The sequence below is a fragment of the Erythrolamprus reginae genome, chromosome Z (assembly GCF_031021105.1).
Source record: "Erythrolamprus reginae isolate rEryReg1 chromosome Z, rEryReg1.hap1, whole genome shotgun sequence".
In the NCBI taxonomy this organism is placed as follows: domain Eukaryota; kingdom Metazoa; phylum Chordata; class Lepidosauria; order Squamata; family Dipsadidae; genus Erythrolamprus; species Erythrolamprus reginae.
In genome coordinates this window covers 125,673,254-125,695,717 of record NC_091963.1, presented here as the reverse complement: position 1 = coordinate 125,695,717, position 22,464 = coordinate 125,673,254, and the positions used below count along the sequence as shown (strand labels likewise).

Below are 22,464 nucleotides of genomic sequence, written 5' to 3'. Positions count from 1 at the left end.
GTAATGTTTTCCTTTTTTTCTTTTATGTTAACCCATATTGTTTCAAGGGGGTTATCTTCTTTGGATTGATATAGCTCAGTGGCGGTGTAGTGGTCTTTTATGTATAGTGCAACTCCATCTCCTTTCTTGTTTGACCTGTTTTTCTTGAAGAGATTGTAGCCCTTTATCTGTGTGTTCCAGTCATGTGATTCGTCCCACCATGTTTCTGTAATACCAATTAGATCGTATTGGCCCTCATGCATTAGTACTTCTAGCATCTTTCACCACATAGCCACCTTTGGGTAAAATATGACCTAATTTATCTCACTGGAATTATGAATCACTGCCCTTTCAAGACTTTTGAATAGGTAGAATTTTCATGGTTCTCTATCATACACAGATTGCTCAAAAGAACCAGCTGGATTCCTAGCATTTCTTCACATTGTATGGATATTTTAAATGAAAAATGTCACCTTGTGGTGGAGGATTGGAGCCATGAAATCAAGCCATAGTATGAAATGATCTTACCATGACAAGGTTGAGATGTATAAGCCCTTTAAATTCAAATTATAATTTCACTGTCCTGAGAGAAACATTAAGTCAAGTATGTTACAATCTCTTCAATAAAAATAGGTCAAACAAGAAAGGAGGTGGAGTTGCAATATACATAAAAGACCACTACACTGTCACAGAACTGTATCCAACCAAAGAAGATAACTCCCTAGAAAGCATATGGGTTAGCATAAAAGAAAAAAAGTGCAACACTACAATAGGAGTATACTACAAGCCACCAAACCAAACTGATACAATTGACAACTTCTTTACATGCCAACTAACAGAAATATGCAATAAGCATAACACAATAATAATGGGGGACTTTAATGACCCCGACATCAACTGGAAAACCAACTAAGCACCAAGTGGAAAGTCTAATAGATTTCTCACCAGTCTTACAGATAACTTTCTAGGCCAAAAAGTGGAAACAGGAACCAGAGGGACTGCAATACTAGACCTAATACTAACAAACACGGAAGAAATGATAGAGAGAATCGAAGTAGAAGGGATGTTGGATGAGAGTGACCACTTCCTTCTAAAATTCAGTATAATACAATCACTAACTGCTGAACCCAACACCACTACAGTCCCAGACTTCAGAAAAGCGGACTTCAAAAAGCTTAAAGACAACCTGGAAAATATCCCCTGTAAAGAAGTTCTAAAGGGTAAATCCACACAGGAAGCCTGGGAGGCCCTCAAAAACACAATCATATATGCCCAACACAATATAATCCCTATGAAAAAGAAAAACAGGAAAACTAAAAAGAAACCAGCATGGCTAAACAAAGACCTCACAGACAACCTAAAAGAAAAAATAAGCCAAATACAAAAAATGGAAAGAAAGACACATAACCAAGGCAGAATTTCAACAAACAGCAAGAATCTGCAAACAAAAACTTAGAACAGCAAAGGCCCCACATGAACAATACCTAGCAATGAAAGTCAGTGACAACAAAAAAGGCTTATTCCAGCACATAAACAACAAGATGAAAATCAAGGAAACAATCACTACACTAAAAAATGAAGATGGTAAAGAAATCACAGACAACAGAGATAAAGCACAGCTCCCCAACCCCTATTTTGCATCAGTCTTCACACAAAAAGGAACCACCAACCAACCAATCTGCAACTCAACTGCAATAAACAGCCCCGGAACCGAACTCAACATAAATAAAAACACAATAAGGGACTACTTGTGGGAGCTCAACTAGTACAAATCGCCAGAACCAGATGGACCACACCCCAGAGTCCTAAAAGAACTGGCAGACACCATCGTGGAACTAATTCTCCTAATCTACCAAAAATCCTGGACCACGCGAGATCTACCGGAAGACTGGAAACGAGTTGATGTAGTCCCCATCCACAAAAAAGATAAAAAGACTGACCCAGGTAACTAGAGACTAATCAGTCTGACTTCTATACCTGGAAAAATACTGGAGAAAATAATCAAAAAACAACTTTGCCACTACCTAGAAACAAAGAAGATAATATCCAAGAGCCAACATGGGTTTGTCAGAAACAAATCATGCCAAACCAATCTCATATCATTTTTCAACACCATAATCAAATCAGTAGACCAACGCAATGTAGTTGACCTCATATACTTGGACTTCAGAACAGCTTTCGATAAAGTAGATCACAATCTCCTAATCCACAATTTTTTAAAAAAACATGAATACAATACATGCAGATGGATAAACAGTTGGTTGACCAACTGCACCCAACAAGTTGTTCTCAACAGCTCCAATCCACGTGGAAGAAGGTGGGCAGTGGGGTACCACAGGGTTCTGTCCTGGGCCCTGTGCTCTTCAACATTTTCATCAATGATCTAAATGAGGGAATAGAGGGGGAAATAATCAAATTTGCAGATGACACCAACCTAGCAGTGACAGCCAACACCCTAGAGAATAGGCACAAAATACAGAAAAACCTAGATAGATTAACGCTGTGAGCCCAAACTAACAAAATAATGTTAAATGGCAGGAAGAGTAAAAATCCTTCACCTAGGTAAAAAAAACCTAGACACGGATACAGTCTGGGAGGAACCCTACTTAGCAGTAGTGACTGTGAAAGGGATCTTGGAGTCTTGGTGTATAATCAACTAAATATGAGCCAGCAATGTGCAGCAGCGGCTAAAAAGGCCAACACAATCCTAAGCTGTATCAACAGGGGGATACACACCAAGACCAGAGAGGTGTTAATACCACTCTATAATGCCCTAGTCACACCACATCTGAAGTACTGCATTCAGTTCTGGTCACCACACTTCAAAAGAGACATAGAAACTCTGGAGAAGGTGCAGAAGATAGCAACCAAAATGATTAGGAGACTAGAAACCAAGATTTATGAAGAGAGATTGCTGAACTGGGCATGGATACCCCAGAGAAAAGAAGGGCCAAGAGGGACATGATAGAAGTCTACAGGTATTTGAGGAGTTGCCACAGAGAGGAGGGGATCACACTTTTCCAGGGCACCAGAGGGCCAGATGAGAAACAACAGTTGGAAGCTGACCAAGGAGAGATTCAACCTAGAAAAAAGGAAGAACTTTCTGACAGTCAGAGTGATCAACCAGTGGAATGGCTTGCCAGTGGAGGTTGTGAACTCCCCAACTTTGGACATTTTTAAGAGGAGATTGGACTGTCATTTGGCTGGGGTGCTGTAGGATTTCCTGCTTAAGCAGGGGGTTGGACTTGATGATCTGCAAGGTCCCTTTCAACTCTAATAATAAATAAATAGATAATTAATAAATAAATAAATGTGTCACACACACACACACACACCCATGAACCAGACTCTGTAATACCTGTGTCAGGTCCATGGCTGCCATGGAAGCCATAAACTCCTGTGCCAACTGAGCAATGGTAAGTTAAAGTCCCCCAAGACCACGATTCTGGGGAACTCGACCATCAGCCTGGCTACTGCTTCAAGTAGCACAGACAGGGCTGTTGTCACACAGCTGGAAGGCAGGTATGTGAGCAACAAGCCCACCTGAATCCTCAAAAGGAGATACTCACATCCAACTATCTCAGGTGCAGGGAGTCTGAGCAGGCTAAGGGTCTTCCGGACTATGACTGCCACTACTCCACCCCTTCATTGGTGGTTTGTGGCTGGTGCAGCATCTGAAACCAGTCTGGGCACATGTTCAAGAGGGGAGCAACCCCCTCTTGGCCCAGCCAGGTCTTAGTCACACATGCCAGGTCAGCCTCCTCATCCACTAATAAGTCATGGACAGGGGAGCTTTATTCAGAGCCTAACCGGCATTGAGCAGCAGCAGCCAGAGCCCAAGGTCCACATTCACCTATCACAGTTATGTGGGTTGGGTTTGATGACTCACAGGGGCCAGAACATGAAATCATTTTTAAGCAGCAAATTCTAGTTCCCAACGAGCAGCCTGGCTCCCACAAAATCTGTCCCTTCCAGTCAAAACCATCATGCCCTGGCCCTCTCCCACTCCAGGGATATCTCCCCCCACTCTCTAAGCCTCACTCATCTTTGGCAAGTCTGTACACATTCACACCCATCCGCACCAATACTCACTCCCTCACCCAACCCACCTATCCTAATTAAAACAAATTGCACCTCATTGCAATCACAATCACTATCATGGCATACTACAGGCATTCATTCAAGCAAACAAGCACCCCCCAATAAAATTAATTAACAAATAGCTAAAAAAGCAAGGCCAACAATATAAAATATTATCTACTCCTACCTCTCTTCTATAAATAAGAAGAGTAATAAAGTTCTAAATGAGGTTTTTCTGTTTTGAAAAGTCCTGCTATTAAGGTCTATTAGTAGGGGGAGGCTGACCCAAATAAGTGCAATTATTGGCCCAGTATAATCCACATACCCCATATTCTTCCCCCTAAACAAGTCCTCAAGAGCTGCAACATCAAAGTTTAAAGATATAAAAGAAGAAATTGCTCGGGGTAAATTTATTTATTTATTTATTTATTAGATTTGTATGCCACCCCTCTCCGTACAGTGTTCTCTCTAAATTTTTTTTGGGGTGGGCGGAAAAGTATAGTGTCTGAGCGGCAGTCCCTTCGGGACTGGGCGACACAGAAATAATAATAAAATTTCCCTCTCGGCTTCTGGGCAGGTTTGGAAAACTCTGAGTTGATGATGATTTTTAAGTGAGCGATTGCTCACTGCTCAGCTTAGAGGGAACTATGTCTCCGTAGACTCGGGGCGGCTCACAGCAACAATAAAACAATGTAAAAAGCGTCCTCTAATATCAGATGTTAGCTGGAATTAGTTAATGTTAGTTTATTGCAGTGTTTCCTACTTTTGCCTGTGGCCTCAATTTTACTTTTCTCATGGGCGTTCCAATAGTGTTGGGGTATTGAATTCCCCTTCTGACCAGCTTTACTGCCTTTGCTGCTACCTTTGCTAGCCACTCTCACCTGCTAGCAAGGTAGCAGAGCTCTCCTCTGTTGGTGCCACAGTTTCTTCACTGGCACGGCTTCCGCTGGCCATTTGCACCTGCCAGCTCTGGCAATGACACTCACCTCTGTTTCCCTCATTGCCATATAGCTCACTTTCTTTTTTCTTTTTTTTGAAAAATAATTTTTTTATTGTTTTACAAAAAAGATTATGTACAAAGGGAGAAAGATACATCAATTCACAACATTGTGATAACCTGACACATACTTGCTGTTATGCCATGATTACTCCATTCAACTTATTTTGTTAAACCAATACATATCATAACCTATTGTGGTTAACATAATACATCTCTATAGTTCGTTATTTTTTGGGTCTTTTGGGTCTTCCTCCCAACCCCTCCCCCCCATTGAACTGTAATAGTTCTAAAAGGTCTAAATTGTTTGTTTGGGCGGCATATGGAAGCCGCGGTTTCGTTAAAGTAGTATTTATATCAATATATATTTACATTTGAGAAGAAATCGTGCTGGATTGATCAAGGTATTCTTAGTAGTCCGATATTATCCTTCAGAATTCTAGAGTTTTTCTACAGTCATTTCTACGCTTTCCACTAATATTTTAGTATTTTAATATATCTACGTTTTGTAGTATTTCGTTATATTTTCCCCTTTTCTTCATTTATTTCTTTTCTTACTTTTTACCCAATTGTAAAATTTTTCCCAGTTTTTGTAGAATTTCAAGTCTTCTTTATTTTTGAGTTTTTGAGTAAGCCTATCCATTTCTGCACAGTCATAGATTTTTTTGATGATTTCTCTTTCAGTTGGTATAGTATCTCTTTTCCAGTTTTGTGCTATTGTTATTCTGGTAGCTGTGATTATATGGTGTATTAGGTACGTGTCTTCTTTCTTGTTTTTCAAATCAATTATGCTCAAGAGGAATATTTCTGGTGTGAGTTTTAAGGAAACTGTTGTGATTTGTGATTTGTTGTATCCATGTTTGGATTTTTTTCCATAGTTTTTTGATGAGGGGGCAAGTCCACCATAAATGAAAAAATGTTCCAATTTTGCTATTGCACCTCCAACAATTTGGTTTTATGGTAGGGTAGATCTTGGCCAGTCTCGTTGGTGATAGATGCCATCTATAAAACATTTTTTGTAGGTTCTCTTTATATGGAACTGATTTAGTAATTTTCAGCACTCACTTCCCTCATTGCCATATAGCTCACTTTCACTCTCGCTGCCTCTCACCAACATCACCTCCACCAACTGCTCTCCCTGTTGATTTGGTGATGCAGCTTCTTTCTGGCAGCTCCACAGCTTTCACAGCATTTGCTGTCACCCACTCTTGCTCCCATCACCATCACTGCCATTAACATAGAAACATAGAAGACTGACAGCAGAAAAAGACCTCATAATCCATCTAGTCTGCCCTTATATTATTTTCTGTATTTGACCTTAGGATGGATATATGTTTATCCCAGACATGTTTAAATTCAGTTACCGTGGATTTATCAACCACGTCTTCTGGAAGTTTGTTCCAAGGATTTACTACTCTTTCAGTAAAATAATATTTTCTCACGTTGCTTTTGATCTTTCCCCCAACTAACTTCAGATTGAGTCCCCTTGTTCTTGTGTTCACTTTCCTATTAAAAACACTTCCCTCCTGGACCTTATTTAACCCTTTAACATATTTAAATGTTTCGATCATGTCCCCCCTTTTCCTTCTGTCCTCCAGACTATACAGATTGAGTTCATTAAGTCTTTCCTGATACATTTTATGCTTAAGACCTTCCACCATTCTTGTAGCCCGTCTTTGGACCCGTTCAATTTTGTCAATATCTTTTTGTAGGTGAGGTCTCCAGAACTGAACACAGTATTCCAAATGTGGTCTCACCAGCACTCTATATAGTGGGATCATAATCTGCCTCTTCCTGCTTATTATACCTCTAACTATGCAGCCAAGCATCCTACTTGCTTTCCCTACTGCCTGACTGCACTGTTCACCCATTTTGAGACTGTCAGAAATCACTACCCCTAAATCCTTTTCTTCTGAAGTTTTTGCTAACACAGAATTGCCAATACAATACTCAGATTGAGGATTCTCCTTTCTCAAGTGCATTATTTTACATTTGGAAACATTAAACTGCAGTTTCCATTGCTTTGACCATTTATCTAGTAAAGCTGAATCATTTACCATATTACAGATGCCTCCAGGAATATCAACCCTATTACACACTTTAGAGTCATCGGCAAATAGTCAAACCTTCCCTACCAAACCTTCCCCTATGTCACTCACAAACGTATTAAAAAGAATAGGACCCAGAATAGACCCCTGTGGCACACCGCTTGTAACCTGTCTCTGCTCAGAATTCTTGCCATTAACAATAACTCTCTGATGTCTATGCTTCAGCCAGCTGAAAATCCATTGAACTATCCAGGGATTAAGTCCAATCTTCACTAATTTATCTATCAGCTCTTTATGTGGAACCGTATCAAAGGCTTTGCTGAAGTCCAGAGAGGCAATATCCACGGCACCACCTTGATCCAACACCTTTGTGACATAGTCAAAGAAATCAATGAGATTAGTCTGACATGATTTGCCTTCAGTAAAGCCATGCTGATTTGGGTCCAATAAGTTATTACTTTTTAGATGCTGATTTATCCTCCTTTTGAGTAGAGGCTCCATCATTTTAACTATAACTGATGTCAAGCTAACTGGCCTGTAGTTACCAGCCTCTTCTCTACTGTCCTTCTTGTGGATAGGCACAACACTGGCCATTCTCCAATCCTCAGGAACAGGGATTAGTTAAACAAATAAGTCAGGGGGGTAGGAATGACAGATCTGAGTTCTTTAAAAACTCTGGGGTGGATGCCATCTGGACCCATTGCCTTATTTATCTTTAATCGTTCAAGTTCTTCTAAGACATTGGCTTCTAAGATTACTAGAGCTGAATCCATACAGCTGGAAGCAATGCTATATCCTTCTATAGTATTATTTTGTAAGGTGTCTTTTGAGAAAACTGAACAGAAGTAGCTATTGAAATGGCCAGCGATCTCCTTATTCCCATTAATGCATGTATTATTCCCGGTACTAAGCTTCGTGGTACAGCAGCTTTTCTTCTTCCTATCACTAATATATCTGAGGAAGGTTTTATCCCCCTTCCAGCAACTCTCACCAGCCGGTGTTTAATAATCAAATTATCATTTATTAATCTAATCAAAGGGCAGCTTGGCAGTTCAGCTCACTTCACTCCACCAGTCTCTCCCCCCATGCGGCCTCCATCTTCCATCTCCACCTTCTCCTCACCTCCACAGTTGTTACAGACACAGCCATGTAGTTCTGTTCTTCGAGACACTGCACCAGCTCAGACTCCCCAGGAAAAACGGGGAACCCCTGGCACAGTTTGAATTTTGGACAAAAAGCCTTATCATGATCTTAATAGTTGTTATTCACTGTTGTCCTCCATGGGGTTTGCTCCTCATTCCTCTCTCTGCTAACACCAGAACTGGAAATTTGTCTGAGTTTGAGGCTTACAGGAATTGTCTAGCATGTTTTGTACCTAGATCTAGGATGCTCAAGTTGAAATTATGCTACCTAGTTGGTTAATGAAATATTTTCAAGAAATCAACCAATCTCTGCAAAATAACTCTGTAATTCAATCCTGAGCTTAAATATTGTTTCCTATTAATAATAGATTTGATCCCCTGGATCACACTTTCTACTACTACTACTTATTTACTTGGTTCATCAGAAACTTTTTAAAAAGCCATGTATTTACACTTCATTAGTCTTTTTTAAATTTTCTGATATAAATTCTTTACATAAAGACTTATTTATCTAATATTTTAATCCATGTCTATATGAGTTCCTGATCACATCATAATTTTTTTTTCAAATAAAAAAAAGACTTTCCAATTTAATAGGAACTTAGCCCCATTGATAATAATAAATTGTGACCTGTGAATATTCTGTGAACTATGAATGTACATTCAAGTAGTTGCAGATTTTTTTTTAGGTCTGCCTCCCATTTCCATAACTAGAGCAACTCCAGTATCAGTATCTGTATAATAGACATTTCTGTTGACTGTAATTTGTTATGTCTAATATCTGTTTATGACATTCCATGCTTTGACATAATTAGATTAAAACAACATATAGTTTTTCTCTGTAGATCCTAAAAATTTAACTTTCTTAAGAGAAACATATTGTCAGGCCCAATACCTAAAGGGGAACAACATTTGATATTAAGAATAAAATATAGATAAATCTCATTATTGAATGATGATTTGAACAGCTTGTAATCATATTATTGTGAAAATATATGTTCACAATATATTTGCAAAAATATATTCATGAGAATCAATGGTAATTGACAAGGGTAATGACACTTTCATGACATCAAAAATCTAAGCATATTATAGTCCCTAAATAAACAGGTCTAGCTCATTTCTCAGGAGAAATGTGCATAATACTGAATTGTGAAAATTACAGGTATTGTCTTTAATATTAACAATTATATTAAATTCAATGTTCCAAAAGTCAGCCTAATAATAGAAATGTCTTAGGTATCTTCAAAATATCATTTGTTATACTGCATATAGAGTTGTCTTGTGATATAGATATATTTTTCTGTTTAAGGAACATGTATCTTTGTCAGGATAGAAATTGTTAATAATAGGATGAGTCTGACAAGAATACTACCTCTTGTGTTCCTGTTCTGTACTATGTACAAATCATATGCTATCAATTGTAGCATACCTGATGACCTACTTCCTATATACCATCACTTTGCTCAGCCTGGAGATTTTATCATTGGGGCAATAATCTCTCAAGCCTTTGTCTTTCACAGTAGTCCTTCCTTCACAGAAGAGCCCTCTCCGATGGCTACCAATGAAGCGATGTAAAAATATCTATTTTATTTTCCTCTTCAGACTAGAAGGAATTGGGGAAAATTATTGGTTGGGGGAAGAGTTAAGTAACAGGATTATAAAGTAGCAATTTCTTTTTAAAAAAATCATAACTATAATGTCATTAGGAATTTTCTGTTAATTCTGTTAAAAAGAAATTGTCTACTAAGTAGAAAAGTCCATATGGCTTCACACATTGCACCAAATCAATATACAATTCTCCTAAAATATTCAGAATTCAGCACAGAACAGAGGAATAAAAATTATTAGGGAACTGAAGGTTAAAACATACCATGAACAATAAATGGAACTAATCTAAGGAGTAAGGAAGGCATGAAAACAATATTTGAGGGGCTGTCAAAGAGAAGAGATGAGTCAAAGTATTTTCCAGAGCACCTAAGACAGTATAAGAAGTAACAGATGTAAAATTATCCAAGGAAGATGCAACCTAGAACTACGGTTAAATTGCTTGTGAATGAGAAAAATTAATGGATTCATTCTAGTTGTTATGGATACTCAATCACTAGAGGTTTTGCAAGAAGAGAGTGGACAGCAATATCTCCAGAATGGAATAGGATCTCCTGTTTGAGCAGGGGTGTTAGACTAGAAGACCTTTAAGATACAAACACAGAAAAATAGAAGATTGATGGCAGAAAAATACCTCATGGTCCATCTTGTCTGCCCTTATACTATTTCCTATATTTTATCTTAGGATGGATATATGTTTATTCCAGGCATGTTTTAATTCATTTACTGTGGATTTACCATCCAGGTCTGCTGGAATTTTGTTCCAAGCATCTACTACTCTTTCAGTAAAATAATATTTTCCCACATTACTTCTCATCTTTCCCCCAACTAACCTCAGATTGTGCCCCCTTGTTCTTGTGTTTACTTTCCTATTAAAAACCACTTCTCTCCTGAACCTTATTATCCCTTTAACTATTTAAAAGTTTCGATCATGTCCTCCCTTTCCCTTCTGTCCTCCACACTGTACAAATTGAGTTCATTAAGTCTTTCTTGATAAGTTTTATGCTTAAGACCTTCCACCATTCTTGTAGCCTATCTTTGGACCCGTTCAATTTTATCAATATCTTTTTTTCTCCAGAACTGAACACAGTATTCCAAATGTGGTCTCACAAGCACTCTATACTGTGGGATCACAATCTCCCTCTTCCTGCGAATTATACCTTTAGCTATGCAGCCAAACATTCTATTCGCTTTCCCTACTGCCTGACTGCACTGTTCACCCATTTTGACACTGTCAGAAATCACTACTTTCTGACAGTCTCAAAATAGATGCTTTTCAGGGTTGTTTTTCTTTGTGTGTTTTTGTTTGTTTGGTTGGTTTTTGCAGTTCTTCAACTAAGTCATATCAGTACATCCTTGCTTTGGTATTTGCTATCAAGGAGATCAATAGGAACCCTCAACTCTTACCGAATGTCACTTTGGGTTTCTACATTATGAACAACTACTTTACTGAGAGGATAACCTATAAGGCAACATTGAACCTACTTTCTACCCAGCAGAAATTGATTCCCAACTACACCTGTGATTTAACAAAAAGATTTATTGCTGCCATTGGGGGTCGTTTGACGGGGACCACATCCATTATGGCCAATATTCTTGCCAACTATAAGATTGCACAGGTAGGCCCTTGAAATGGCTCCCTGTAGATTCTTGGATTCTTAAAAATTCTTAGGATATTTGTCAAAGTTGACTTCACAGGAGTGTATCTAAAAGAACATGCAATTTTACTTTCAATTCTTATTCATATGTATAAATTGGAGGAATGCATTTATAAACTGGGTACTTTTTGCAATTTCTTCCAAATATTGCAGATTGCGAAACACCTATTGGCATTGAACTTCACCTGGTGATGCCACTATTAAATTTTCTACTTGCTACTTGTGTGGTATTGAGTTTCAAAGTGGGGTGGACCAATATAGAAAATATTCTGTCTTGGTTACATGCTGCTTGCCTCCCTTCATGTGATCAGGCAAGAAGACTTTTGCAGATCATAAATACCTGGATTTTGATTTTGTGCTATATTTTCACATTCAGTTCAATTTGGATCAGAAACATATAGGCAACCCTTTTAACTGATGTAATATTGCGGGTAAATGAATTTACTGCACAATTTCCAGCAATTTCCATTATGTGTGTCAATATTTCGTTTAGTTACAACAGCAATGGCATTTAGACTTTTATACTGCTCCACAGTGCTTTAAAGTCCTCTCTAATAGCCCCAACAATCTGGGTCCTCATTTTACTGACCTCAAAAGGATGGAAGGCTGAGCCAACCTTGAGATGTTGAGAACTGAACTGCCAAACTACTAGCAGCCAACAGCCAGCCATAGTAGCCCACAGTGTTGCATTCTAATCATGGTAACAGCATGGCACATGAAGATGAACACATTTCAAATTTTCACATAATGGTTCTGATTATTTATTACATTACTTTCAGCTGGTTTATGGAGCATTTACACCAATCCATGGTTACAAAAATACATTTTCATTCTTATACCAGATGGTCCCAAATGAAATGTATCAGTACACTGGTATTATTCAATTACTTCAGCATTTTGGATGGAATTGGATTGGGATCATGGCTGTGGATGATGACCATGGAGACATGTTTTTTCAAAAAATTGGACCATTGCTTTCCCAAAACAATATTTGTTATGCTTTCATACTTAAAACACCAAAGAGGACATATCTGGAGGAATATGTAAACTTGATTTCAATGGACTTAAGATATGACCAACTTTTTATGGAAGATAAAGTCAAAGTTTGTTTAATCTATGGAGCACCACCATCCATGCAAAATATGAGGATGATTATCCTTATAGCATCTTTGACTTCATGGCCACCTTTGGGTAAAGTGTGGATTGTTACATCTCATTGGAATTATGACTCACTGTCATTTCAGAGACTTTGGGATATGCAAAGTTTCCATGGAACTCTATCATTTGCAATTCGTTCAAAAGAACCCTCTGGATTCCAAGAATTTCTTCACACTGTAAGGCCATCCTGGGCAAAAGAAGACAATTTTGTTCATAAATTTTGGGAGCAGGCATTTGACTGCCCATTATTAATTTCAAGTGTAAATGAAAATAACAAATTAAGGTGCACCGGGGATGAAAAATTAGAGAATTTACCAAATATATTATTTGATATGAACATGAGTGGTAACAGTTACAACATTTATAATGCAGTCTATATTTTGTCTCATTCTTTGCATGTTTTACTCAATTTCAGATCCAGATATAAACATTTAATAGAAAGAGAACAATTAATATTTCACAATTTAAAACCATGGCAGGTACTTTATTTTATTTTAAATAGAGAAATGTTGTGTATGTAGTTGGACTATCATATTTCCCTAATCCCTAGCAATGCTGTGGGAATGATGTTTCATAGCACTATGGCCCCAATGAATGCTATAGAAAGGAACATGTCTTCTTCTATGAAAGAAAAACATTTTAGTTAGTTATTGTACTCTCTAGTATAAAAAAATGCAAGCACCATTTTAAAAGCTTTTCATTGTTGAAGAAATCGATCATTTATTCCGAAAAATTCATTGGGCCATTTATTCCAAAAAATTCATTGGGCCCATAGTCCTTATTAGTTTCAAAAAATCTGTAGTTACTTTGAAAGACATACAGGAATTTGTTAACATTGTGTGTTCATTTGGAGTTTTAGAATACAGAAAAAAGCCATGTCTTCTAAAGGTCAGGTTGAATTAGTAATAGTAGATGATAACTGTGTATCACGAGGACTTGTCACTTTGCAATGGAATTTGGACAACTCTGTTTGAGTGCCCCATGTATACTGCATTCAGATTCTACATAGCAAACAATCTGAAAGTAAGCTAACTAGGCCAAACTCAGTGAATGAATTTTCCTAATGCTCTTAATAATTCTTACAAATAATTCTTATTTGTTTATAGCAATAGCACTTAAACTTACATACCAATTCATAGTGCTTTATAGCCCTTTCTAAGTGATTTACAAAGTCATCATATTTTCCCCAACAATCTGGGTCCTCTTATTAACAACCTCAGAAGGATGGAAGGATGAATCAACCTTGAACTTGTTGAGATTTGATCTGCCAAATCACTGGTAGCTGGTGATCAGCAGAAGCAGCCTTCAGTACTGCACTCTAGTCATTGCAGCACCGTGGCTCTTTTATTATTTTCTTATCTTGTATTATTTGTTTATATTTGTTTGTTTTCTTCTCTGCATACTTTCCACTTCTCTTGCACTATTTCTAAATAACACTTACAATAATTTGTCTAGGATGCTTCTTTTTCTTGAAGATAATAATAAATAATAATAATATAGTGTTTTTAAAAATGGGTTAAATGTTAGTACCAATCAATAGTAGATTAAACCTACACTCTAAATCTGTAATGAATCCAATGTCTATGTGTTGAAAGAAATGGCTGTATTTGTGAAATATGGATAATCTATGAAGAGTCTTTAGTCATTAAGGTTCAAATGGTGTAGTCATTAAGGTTCAAAGTTAGCTAGGAATCTTGGACCAAATGCTGTCTCTCAGCCCTAGAAAGAAAGCAATTAGAAAACTATCAAGTATTTTTGAGAAAATTGCAGGAATTTCTCCATGCGGTCACCAGGAATGAACATTGAATTGAATGTATCCACATGAATTTGCCATATGCAAACATATGCATAAGCAAAAAGATAAACATCATCAATGACATCCTGAATCCTCATTTGTATTTTTCAAAGCACGATGTCCAATTTGATAGGTTTTTCTCCTGTTGTGATTTAAATTGTTACTTTCTTTTTCATATAAAATAGTTTCACCCCACCTTGGAAAGCATCGTATTCAACAACAGTATGGGCGACACTATTAGTTTTGATGAAAACAAAGAATTGATTACAGATTTTTATGTCGTAAACTGGGTTATTTTGCCCAATAATTCCTTTTCACGAGTCAAAGTTGGAACATTAGAACCTCGGGCTCCATCAGGCAGAGAATTAACTCTTAATGACAATGAAATAGTATGGCATAGGAGTTTTAACCAGGTGAGAAAAAGTTGCACATTATCAAATAATAACAAAAGTAAATCCTTCTTTAGAGCAATTGTCAAATGCATGAAAATACTTGAAGAATGTGATGTTTTGATGTTTTGGAGCTTTCCATAGCGATGGCATTTTCTACATGTACTTTTGAACACTGATGTGTCCATGACATGTCTTAGGAGAACTGCTTACAATTTCGCCTGGGAAAGAAAGATTGTGAATTTAGGTACAGATAGTTATTGCCTCAATCATTTATTATTTTTTTTCAATTTAAAATAGAATGAACAAGTTATTTATCACTCAAGTTACAATGTCTAGTTCCTCCACAGCCATGTGATCAGGCATTTGGCAAATCAATTCACTTTTATAACCAGTTGCAGAGATCAACAGTTCCATGTTCATCACTGTACATTTACCACTATTGATTTGCTTATTGACTATATAAATCAAATATGAACCATGTGATTTATTGCATACCCATAGTGTTTCAAATTACAATTATTATAAAACCAGGTGTAAAATCAAATCACATATACCTTGACTTATGACTGAAATGACTAGTCATAAATCAACACATCTGTAATGCCTTATTTAAGCTACTTATTGAAAAATTCTGGCAAAAATAGAATCTTGACATTCGTGTTGGCATTTTCTCATCTTCCGAAACAGCATGAGGAATAATTAAAAAAAGCTTTCAGATCCTGTGAAAATCTAACTTTGTGGAGATTTTTTTTTTTTGCCAATTCCTTCCCATTAATTGAAGATTTTCAATTTTCATTTTCTTCTTCATCGCAAGTGTGAGTTGTTTGATAAAATTCTATTAATGCAAGTGTTCTTTTCTTGATTCTCTCATATGTATTTCTGATAAGGTGGTACCTGTTTCTCTGTGTAATGACCACTGTGATCTAGGCTCAAGCAAGAAGAAGAAGGAAGGAGAGAAATTTTGCTGCTATGATTGTGCACCTTGTCCAGAAGGGAAGATCTCTGACAAAATAGGTGGGACAAAAAGAGGTTAAGACAATGGCTAACTGACCAACAAAGTTTCAGCCAAAGGGTCTTATTTTTTAAGTACAGAAACATGAAGATATAATCAGTATTCTTATTCTTACAAAGTTTTTCTTACTCTCCCATGCATCTATCTGATTCTCATGCACTGTACATATAACCTTTTGAACCAAAGTCACTTAAGATCATATATTCTATGTGAATAGAATAGAATAGAGTAGAATTCTTTATTGGACAAGTGTGATTGGACACACAAGGATTTGTCTGTGGTGTACATGCTCTTAGTGTTCATAAAATAAAATATACATTTGTCAAGAATCATGAGGTACAACACTTAATGATTGTCATAGGGGTCAAATAAGCAATCAGGAAAGAATTGATATTCATATAAATTGTATAAATATAAATACAAGCAACAAGTTACAGTCACATAGTCATAAGTGGGAGGAGAAGGGTGATAGGAATAATGAGAAGAACTACTAGGGTCGCCCAGAAAGTAATGCACCACATTTTTTTACTTTAACAATTATTTATTGAACACAATGAAACTTACAGACAAGAAAGAATGATTTTTCTTCTACATTCCCTATTTTTCCATGTAATCTCCATCCCGTTCTCTGGCTTTCCTCCAGCAAGACACAAGGGTTTGTATGCCCTGTCGGTACCACTCCTTGATCTAGTCACAAAGTCAGAATCACTTCTTCGTTATCCTCAAAATGTCTTCTGCAAATGGCATCCTTTAATGGCCCAAACAAGTGGAAGTCTGAGGAAGCTAGGTCAGGGCTGTAGGGTGGATGGGGTAACACTGTCCAACCCTGTTTAGTGATGTGTTCCAAAGTCTTCAAACTTGTGTGAGGCCGAGTATTATCATGTTGAATCAAACATTCACCTGAGTTTTTATGGTGCCGAAGTCACAAGCAGTGCTTCTTGAGTTTGGTTAATGTCTTCACATAAGCTTCAGAATTAATGGTGCTACCTCTTGGCATCACGCCAGTGAGTATGACACCCTCACAATCCCAAAACACAGTGATCATGACCTTATCGGCGGAAGCAATTGCTTTGAATTTTTTCTTCTGTGGAGATTGAGGATGATGCCATTCCATTAACAGCCATTTTGTTTTGGGCTCAAAATGGTGAACCCTGGTTTCATCACCTGTCACAATCCTGGACAAGAATACGCCCCCCTCAGCTTCAAAATGTTTCAACAGCTCAGAAGAAATGTTTTTTTCTGAGAGATTTGTAAGACAGTGTGGCACCCATCATACACACATTTTTGAGTAATCAAGAGCATGGATTATTGCACCCATGCTTATTTTGCTGATTGATAACTTCATCATCATCTGCCAAGTCATTATGTGTCAGTCCTCACGAATGAGCACATCAGCAAACTGCATCTGGCTGCCCCGAATGCAGCAAATCTTGGATCTCTGCCAAATCGTCTTCTAATGGCCTCTCCCTCTCTGCCCAGCGACTAACCATATTTCTTTCAACTGCAGATTCTTTATAAACTCTAAGCAAAGGTTTGGGAATGTTCCCAACAGCTTTTTTCTCTGCAGTGAGAAATTCAATGATGACACACTGCTTGTAATGTACATTACCTACAGATGCCATTTCAAAACACTGCTGCAGCTATGCTATCTGTCTGAAGAGATGCAAAATTTACACATGCACTCCTGACAATTCAAATAATGTATATCTAAAGTTTTGCATTTTTACCATTACTGTAGGCTGAGAAAAAAAATGTGGTGCATTACTTTATGGGTGATCCTCATAGTAGTAAGAGTAATGCAGGGCATAAACTAATTTTAAAGATATTTAAAGGCAATATCTAATTTTAAATGAATTGAATAATCTGGGCCATAGATTCATTAATAATAATAATAATAATAATAATAATAATAATAATAATAATAATAATAATAATAATAATGACCTGCATTGACTACAAGAAAGCCTTTGACTCATTGCCACACAGCTGGATCATAAAATGCCTGGAAGTCATTGGAGTCAATGAAAACATCAGGAAATTCATAGAAAAGGCAATGAAGTATTGGAAGACTGAGCTTTTTGTTGGGAATGAAAGCTATGGACTGATCAACATCAGAAGGGGTATCTTCCAGAGGGACTCTTTGTCCCCATTGCTATTCACCATTGCTATTCACCATTGCTATAATCCCACTGTCACTACAGAAAACAAACCTAGGCTATCAAACTGCTAGGAATTCACCAAAAAATTCACACCTGCTGTATATGGATGACCTGAAGTTATATGGAAAATATCAGAAAGTGAGATACAGTCACTAACCAACACTGTGTGAATCTTCAGCAATGACATCAGCATGGAGTTTGGCCTGGATAAATGTGCCACAGTGGCACTGAAAAAGGGGAAAATCACTGAAAGTGAGGGCATTGAAATGCCAAATGTTCAAACCATCAAGTGCCACCAGCCAGAAGCGTACAGATACTTGGGAAGCATGCAACTGAATAATATCATGGCCATGTGAAAACTGTGATCAGCAAAGAGTACATCCAGAGGACCAGAAAAATTTTGAAGAGCAAACTGAATGGTGGCAACACTATCAAGGCTATAAATACTTGGGCCATACCTGTCATTAGATACACAGCTGGCATAGTGAACTGGACTCAAGCAGAACTGGACAACTTGGACAGGAAAACCAGAAAATTAATGACAAACCAACATGCACTACACCCCCCACAGTGATGTTGACAGGCTGTATTTAACAAGGAAAATAGGTGGCAGAGGACTTTTGCAAGTGAAGCAGACAGTGGAAGAAGAGAAGCATGCATTAGCTGACTATGTGAAGGAGAGCAAAGAGTCAGCGTTGATGGAGGTCAACAATAGGAAGCTTCTCAAGATGAAGCAAACTAAGGACCAGTATAGAAAAACTGTAACTCAATGTCGTATGGACAGTTGGCGGAACAAAGTATTCCATGGCCAGCTCTTGGAGAAGATTGAAGGCAAAGTGGATAAAGAAAAGGCCTGGTCATGGCTTACAAATGGAACACTTAAAGGACTGATACTGGCGGCACAAGAACAGGCCATTAGAACAAATGCTGTCAAAGCCAGAATTGAAAAATCAACAGACGATCCAAAGTGCAGACTCTGTAAAGAAAGAGATGAAACAATCAGTCCCATACTCAGCTGCTGCAAAAAGATCGCACAGACTGACTACAAGCATAGACATGATGCTATGGCACAGATGATCCACTGGAACTTGTGCTGGAACTACCATTTCCCAGTGGCAAAGAACTGGTGGGATCATAAGCCTGAAAAAGTGGTGAAAAATGAGCAAGCAAAACTACTGTGGGACTTTTGACTTCAGACTGACCGAATTCTGAAGCGTAACAAACCAGACATCCTGATTGTGAAGCAAAAGAAAGTATGGATCATCGACATTGCAATCCCAGGGTACAGCAGGAGAAGCAGCTAGAGAAGTTAGTGAAATACGAAGATCTAAAAATCGAGCTGCAACGACTCTGGCATAAGCCAGTGAAAGTTATCCCAGTGGTACTTGGCATGCTGGGGCAGTGTCGAAAGATCTCAGCAGACATTTGAAAACCATTGGAATTGACAAAATCTCCATCTGTCAATTGCAAAAGGCTGCTTTACTGGGATCGGCAAACGTAATTCGCTGCTACATCACTCAGTCTTAGGTGCTTGGGGACCGCCCGACTGGTGATGAAATACGAAATCCAGCCTAGTGCTCTTGTTTGCTGTGTTGTATTGACATACTACTAATAATAATATATTAGACTTGTATGCCGCCCCTCTCCGAAGACTCAATGTGGCATAGAAGTCTAATAAATTATATAATTATCCTTCCAATTTTGAATAACATATCTCTGTCCCAAACAAAAAGTAAACAATGGGGAATCTATTTCCATAATTTAACTAACATTTAATAGTAATGTAGTTCCAACAGATAACTGAAATTAAAAATATGAAATTTGATCTCAAAGTAAAATTAATACACTGGAACCTCTACCTAAGAACGCCTCTACTTAAGAATTTTTCTAGATAAGAACCGGATGTTCAAGGTTTTTTTGCCTTTTCTGAAGAACCATTTTCTACTTAAGAACCTGAGCCCAGAAAAAATTCCCAGGAATTTTGAGAGCATGAAGGCCTGGCCAGTTTCCTGCTATTCCCCCCGGATGTCTCTCTTTGGCGCAGTGCCTCACGCTGGGTGTATGAGAGGTGCACGCTCCTCCTCGCTGCCTCAGAGTGCCTCTTTTTTTTTAAGCCTTAAAGTTTTGGATTTTTTTTATTACCCTCACCTCACCTTCTTCCTTCAGCAGCGACTGTCCTCCTCCTATTCTTCTTCTTCTTCTTCCTCCTCCTCCCACCCAAATTCCGAGCTATTATTTCTTTCCTAATGGGTTTGCATTCATTATTTGCTTTTACATTGATTCCTATGGGAAAAATTGCTTCTACTTACAAACTTTTCTACTTAGAACATGGTCACGGAATGAATTAAGTTCTTAAGTAAAGGTACCACTGTATATAGGTTTTAAGAAAAAAATGTGTTTCAATGAAACTTTACTCTTGTTCCATTTCCAATAATTACAACATAGTCTTACATTCTTTAGTCCTGGATTCTCCAATTTTTCCATCCATTCCTTATATTTCCATATTAAATTAAAGTATTTATAATATTTATTTCTATAAACATACTATGTATGTCTCTTAAGCTATAGCTGTTTTTAGTCCAAATTGAGATAGTAATAAACTACATAAAGAGTCTATTAATAACTATCACCTCAGTTTTAAAAAACCTAATAGGACAGAATATACTTTCTTTTGCTTTGTATTTTTAAAATATGTAGTTGCTATCAACATCAATTGTGCTATTTGTATTGTAAATTGATAAAAAGTTTGATATATTTAAAACAATATATTCTTTTGTCTTTTATCAGATATGGATATCTGCATGAACTGTCCAGAAAATCAGTATCCCAATAGTATCCAAAATCAATGTATTCCCAAAGTGTTCACCTATCTCTCTTACAATGAACCTTTGGGGATCCTATTTACAACATTGGCTATTGCTTTCTCTTTGATTACATTCTTCATTCTTGGAGTCTTTTGGATGCATCAAGGGACTCCAATTGTCAAAGCCAATAATTGGAACCTCACCTGTATTCTCCTCGTCTCCCTTTTTCTCTGCTTCCTCTGCTCCTTCCTATTCATAGGAAGACCTAAAAAGATTATCTGTCTTCTACGGCAAGCAACGTTTGGCATTATCTTCTCAGTGGCCCTTTCATCTATATTGGCAAAAACCATGACTGTGATTCTAGCATTTATGGCAACTAAACCAGGCTCTGGAATAAGAAAATGGGTAGGGAAAAGATTGGCCAATTCTATTGTATTTTTGGGTTCTTTCATCCAATTGGGAATTTGCATTGTTTGGTTGAGTATCTCTCCACCTTATCTAGATACAGATCTGCACTCACTAAAGGGAGAAATCATAATGGAATGCAATGAAGGCTCTGTGATCATGTTTTACTCTGTCTTGGGTTACATGGGCTTCCTGGCTAGTGTCAGCTTTAATATTGCTTTCCAGGCCAGGAAGCTTCCCAACAGTTTCAATGAGGCTAAGTTCATCACTTTCAGCATGTTGGTGTTTTGCAGTGTTTGGCTGACATTTGTTCCAACCTACCTGAGCACCAAAGGGAAATACATGGTAGCTGTGGAAATCTTCTCTATCTTATCTTCCAGTGCTGGTTTACTGGGGTGTATATTTTCCCCCAAATGCTACATCATTTTATTGAGACCCGAGATGAATAATAAGGAACATTTAATAAGGAAAGAAAAATAAGTATTTCTGTGTTTCACGGTAATGCATAATTATTTAAGTACTTTAGCTCATTCCATTTCATAAAGTCTTTTTGAATTGAAATTTAATAAAAACTTCATTAGATTATTCCTGAAATTTGTTTTTATTAAATTTAAATAACTTTATTGTGATCATTAATAAGCAGAAAAAAGAAGAAAGGAAAATAGTTTTTGAATATACAGAGATAATCAAAAAATAAGTAACGAGGAATGATATATAGAAAAATATGCTAAAAGGTTTCATTCTTATTAGTTAAAACTAAACCAAAATGGTTAATTATAGAGTTCCTAACAAATGTGAGGAAGATACAGTACAGTATCTGACATAAAAAATGACTAGTGGGGAATACTGAATTTCTATTGAAATAAGTTCTATGGCTCTTAATTATTCTTTGTCTAATTCTGTATGCCACCACCAATAACCTGGCAATGTTATATATTAGTTCAAGATTAATATATGAAAATAAGAGTTGCTTGTACTACTGGTCATTATATTCTGTTTTACTAGCCAGGATTGGGGCAATTAGAGCATTTCATGATGCATTGCTGTCATTATTTTCCACCTAGACCACACAGTTTAGAAGTTCCAGCAATGCCCTACAATACTTGCTGATGGGTTCCTGGTGCTTTTTCTCCTTGTAGAACTGAGCTCCTTGTATTTTGAAGTCCAGAACTCTTGGATTTCAAAAGTGCTCCAGCTCAGCAGCTGGAGAAGCAGCATTGGCTTTCT

At 37.4% G+C, this 22,464-nt stretch overlaps 1 protein-coding gene across 1 annotated transcript; it reads left to right on the top strand.

The window, feature by feature from the left end:
* The first annotated feature begins 1,015 nt into the window (after positions 1–1,015).
* LOC139154085 (vomeronasal type-2 receptor 26-like) lies at positions 1,016–21,717 on the top strand. The gene is made up of 7 exons (XM_070728516.1): positions 1,016–1,199; positions 5,741–5,810; positions 11,182–11,473; positions 12,292–13,149; positions 14,651–14,878; positions 15,745–15,871; positions 20,816–21,717. Exons 1-7 carry the CDS (start codon positions 1,016–1,018, stop codon positions 21,715–21,717), a joined length of 2,661 nt encoding a protein of 886 aa, XP_070584617.1.
* Positions 21,718–22,464: the final 747 nt, after the last annotated feature.

Coding starts and splice junctions, on each gene's coding strand:
- LOC139154085 (XM_070728516.1), top strand. CDS start 1,016: ATGATAGAGAGAATCGAAGTAGAAGGGATGTTGGATGAGAGTGACCAC. Junction 1,200..5,740: donor CTGTAAAGAAGTTCTAAAGG/GTAAATCCACAC, acceptor TTTCTCTTTCAG/TTGGTATAGTATCTCTTTTC. Junction 13,150..14,650: donor ACAATTTAAAACCATGGCAG/GTACTTTATTTT, acceptor CATATAAAATAG/TTTCACCCCACCTTGGAAAG.